The 4620-nt window shown below is 45.9% G+C and overlaps 1 protein-coding gene across 1 annotated transcript; it reads right to left on the minus strand.

Annotated features, from left to right (window-relative positions):
* Positions 1–240: 240 nt before the first annotated feature.
* Positions 241–3578, minus strand: HELT (helt bHLH transcription factor; the record flags this gene model as incomplete). The annotated part of the gene is made up of 4 exons (XM_081333265.1): positions 241–731; positions 2426–2522; positions 2835–2939; positions 3552–3578. 4 exons carry the CDS (start codon positions 3576–3578, stop codon positions 241–243), a joined length of 720 nt encoding a protein of 239 aa, XP_081189391.1.
* Between the last annotated feature and the right edge of the window lie 1042 nt (positions 3579–4620).

Here is a 4620-nt window from a genome sequence, read left to right on the forward strand (position 1 = left end):
ACACCTTCTTCCCTCAGCAGTTCATCTTTATTCTTTCCCCACCATTAGTTACATATCTGTTTATAATTATGGGAGGGCCATTGTGGTGCAAGGTAATATATTCTTTCAGATAACTAATGGGCTTAAAGATGTTCTTTTCCTTTAGGGATAACATGTCAGAAGAAACCATCCAGTTCTCTATTCAGCCATGAAAGACACAGGAGCCCTCTTTGGAAACAAACTGGACATCCCAGATGTATGCTACAACACAGATGGATGTTGGCCAGGAGGCAGGCTAAATGTATTGGGGTGGGAATGGCCAATCAGGTTGAGGTAGTGGCGATCCAGCCCCTGTACTGATGGCAAGTAAGTGTTGCGCTGCTGTCCTGGACTAGGGAGGGGCATAGCAGTATTGGGAAGGTAAGGAATGGTAGGATTTCGGGTTGAACCATGCCAGGAGAAGTGACTGTGCCCAGCTGCCTGTGAGAAAACAGGATCGTTAGTGCCTTGACCCAAGCAGTCTGGAGCTGGGGGAAGCTGGTAGGAAAAGTCTGACTCTGGAAGAGACCCCAAGGAAGCAAAGAGAGGTTCTGTGATGAAGTGAGCTTTGGATTGCAAGAAAGCCAGAATCCGAGCATACTTGGTATCTTTGGTCTCCATTCTCTCCACTGTAGTCAGGTAATGAACTAGATTCTTCATGCATTCATGATAGCCATAATAAAAGTAGTTGGCAAATTCAGCTAGAAGTTCTGCTGAAAAGAAAAAAAAGAAAGAAAGAAATAGGATTGTATGCTTGGCTTTGGGGATTTTTGGTTTATATTTATGGGAGTTATATTTCAGTATAATTATTATCATTTGTAGCAGCTAAATTAGCAAACACTTTTATTTTTAATTTAGTAGGCTAATTTCTGAAACTGACAGTACCAAAATATGGCAGTTCTCCAAGGTAGTTAACAAAATATTAATAAAGGTATCTATGGAAAAAATGACATTTATTGAGTATCCAGTGGTGTCAGAAGTTATAACCACAAAACTGATTATCAAATCAAGAAGCTTTACTCCAAATTCTCTTAACAGAAAATTTATACTGTCTCAGACTTTCCCAGCATGTTTCTTTTCAGATGTGTGAACAGCAACTTCTACCAGTTTCAGTCAAGCCATCTGGAAAGATGGAAGTTGTGTATTAATACATTTAACACCCACCACCACCACTAAGAAGACAGAGTTAATCAATATTTAAAATAACTTCAATCAACAATGTCATATACTACACACACACAACACACACTTGAAATGCATACCAATGTGGCTTTATGTGCACAAAATATGCATCTACTGAAAGTTAACACATCATAAAGTTGACCAATTGGCAAATGTGCTATAGTCCTTAAAAGTTTGTATCACTGTAAAACTTTTATTATTCATCTGAAAAGGCTTTTATTTTAGTCTTATTTAAAATGGATGAATAGATACCTATTTATCCTACCGGTAGGTTATTAGATATTTAACAGATTGCTGGATCCAATCAATGTGCATCTAGCCAAACATACTCTCTTTGCATCCATCAATGCTTAATTTGCATCCATGCTGAACTTAACAGCCATGTTTTCCCCACAGTTATTCTGTCTCTGGCACTCAGCAGTCTGGAATGAACTGCCATGAACTCATGGGTTGACCCCATTCCATTAATTTATCCAACGCTTAAAACAATACTTAATCATTCCAATAAAAATAATGATAATGTCTCTCCTGTCACCCAAGAGAAGCAAATGCTGAAGCTTAGGATCTGGGGAAGGGGTTAAGATGAAGCTGCTCTTTAGCTGAGCCCCTCAAAGCCTGCAGGGAGGCAGCTCAACCAAAGTCTGGAATTTGCTATTTTCAGGGAGGGCTGCAGCTGGATTCTCCCACCACACAGAACCATTGGGGGGGGGAGGGCTGTTAAGACCATATTCAAAGAAGACCCTGAAGTAATGTAAAACCTAATTTACTGCTTAGCATTTCAAATGAAAAGGTCTATAGTGGCTTGTCATTAAACCAGGGTAAAAATAAGCCAAGATGTGGTGGTTTGGAACCCAGTTACTGTCATCTAAAAGTCACGTGATCAGGGGAAGGGAAGGGAAGGGAAGGGAAGGGCAATCTAGTTCTTCACACTGGGCAGCAAAATGTTTGAGACAAGGCCCTGACCTGAAAAGGTGCATATTTCATTCCAAACAAGGTAGCAAATTTAATCTGTAGCAAGAGAAACAATCTTCTGGCATTAGAAAGATGAGATTAACCGAATCTGAGTTAGTATCCTCGGGAAGCTCTGTCTTAGCCTCAAGTCGACCTATAGGTGCTCCACAAGCTTTCCCCCAAATCCAGCAGCATCTCTTTCTGCGTCGGCCGCCCGGCTCGCCTGCTTGCTGCCAAGCTCCCGGACGCGCCGTCCCCCTGAGAGCGCGCCTACCCTTTTCTCTTCCCCGAGGGAAATCCGCGGAGTGAAGGGCCCTCAGGTATTGCACCGTCATCTCCAAAATCTCTGCCTTCTCTAGCTTGCCGGAACTCTGCAAGGAGTCAAGAGCAACAGTTTAGGAGAAGTCAATCCGGTGCAAAAGAAGAAGGGAAAAAAAACAACCCAAAACCTTGCCTTGGTACACAACGAAAAAGCCCTTCCGTTCCTTCCCTAACACGCCTCAGCCCCGCTTTCCCACTGCGAATTTGGAATTGCAAAGTTTCGCGTTGAAGCACTCAAGGCAAAGAAAGGGACCTCTAAATCAAAGCCACCCGGGTCACTTGGTGCGTTTTTTCTCAGGAAAGGCGCCAAGCCCGCGGGAGTTGGGTTGTTGTTGTTGTTTTGCTGGGAAATGCGCGTGTACCTGTTTGGCCAAAGCCATGGGCACGGTTTTCCCGAGTTCGTTTAGACAGCGGTTGATCCGGTCTCTTCTCCTCTTTTCGATCACTTTGTGCGAAATGGGGATCTTCTGGAAAACATATTAGTGGTGCAGGATTGATACACGAGCAGCGAACAAGCGGGAAGATAATCGAACCGGATAGAATCCCACCGGTTTTTGTATTATCATAGGGCCATTTAAACGATACTCGATGCTTCTGAGTAGCCATCTGCTCTTCCCCTTTAAAAAAAAATCCGTTGAAATAGTCTTTTGAAATCCGGATTCTAGAATTAAATTCTCCCCCATTCCCTGTTGAAAGTTTGGAGAAAGAGAGAAGGTGTGGGCCTTTGTCAGTAGTCAATTACCTAGAACTCAATAAGATCCCAGTCTCATTTGATGGGAAAGGGAAGGGAAGGGAAAATGCGACAGGACGAGAAGACAAGGCCGTCTGAACATCTGGGTCACCCAGTGGCATGCCAGGCTCACAGGAGCTGCCCAACGTGAAAAGTCTCCTCTCTAAGTGTTTCCACTATTAGCTTGTCTGCCTGGTGCTGCGTGCCACCCCACCCACCGATCCTACTCCACCCTCTTCTAAAGTCACAAAGTCAATGAATGGCTGAAGTTAAATGGCACCAGGCCTTCTGGACAAGAAGACTGGATTCGGCCTGAAGTGCGCGGGGCAGCGCCAAAGCGCCAACTCACTTTCCGTTCCTTAAGTTTTGAAGACATCGAGGCAAGAAGCCGGCGGGGAAAAGCTAGCCGAAGGCACCCGAGGTCTCTATTCAAGTGGCCCAGGTGGGTTGTGGAGTCCACACTTCCAAGAGGCGATTTATAAAGCGGTCATTTCTGAGGGAGGGGGCGAATTCATAGCCTGCCTGGCTCCATAGGATTAGGGAAAACAGCAGTAGAAGACATGCATTAAAGATAAGGTTTTCTTAAAATGTGCGTATGTACAGGGTATTCCCACCCACCCCCCTCACAGCCAGAGACTAGGGGCGGGTGAGGGAAGGACGACAGATCTTTGTCACTCCACGTGGCCTTCAACGACACGTGATTGCCCCCCCAAAGAGCATTTGCATGGCAATGGGCAGCGCAGGGCTACAGAAGCAACAAGTGGACGTGCAGTGGCGCGCTGACAGGTTGTGAAACACCAGCGCCCTTCTTCAAAGCTCCCAAACGCCTGGTCGGTCTCTCACACGACCGCCTGTTTACAAATCCCAGGCACCGCTCTTCCCCCACCCCCGCCGCCTGCCTTCCCTGTCCAAGCGTCGACTGCATTTTAAAGCCTGTCCAGAGTCATTAAAGTAATTAAGTAAGCCCTTAATAGGCTGTTCCGCCCAGTTCAAGGAAGAGCCCTTGGAGACGGAGTGGGTCCGTTTGTTCTCAGGCTTTTCTCACACGACTTGGTGACACGTCCATCTTTATGAGAGATGGCAGCGAGGCTTTTTTGTTTCTATCGCTTTATGTGGCGGGGGTACCCCGGCAGGTGTGGGGACTGAAGGGTGGCACAAGACCCCCCTCCCCGCTTTATACATTTCTCTCCTCCCCTCAGCAGACCCAGGGAGGCTCCTTCAAACCTTTGGCACACGACCGTCCTTTTTCCTATGCTGCGTATGTCTCCATCTTGTTGTTTCCCTGGCTCCTCTGCGCCCACCCCCACCCCGCCTTTGGAGAGGCTCAATTTGTAGCCTATTATCCTATAGGAAAATGTCCCATTGAAAAGTGTGAATAGTTTCATTGGGCCTAAATTTTAATAATGGGGGTGAAAGAA

The sequence above is a fragment of the Vipera berus genome (assembly GCF_964194415.1).
Source record: "Vipera berus genome assembly, chromosome: 7".
NCBI classification, from domain to species: domain Eukaryota; kingdom Metazoa; phylum Chordata; class Lepidosauria; order Squamata; family Viperidae; genus Vipera; species Vipera berus.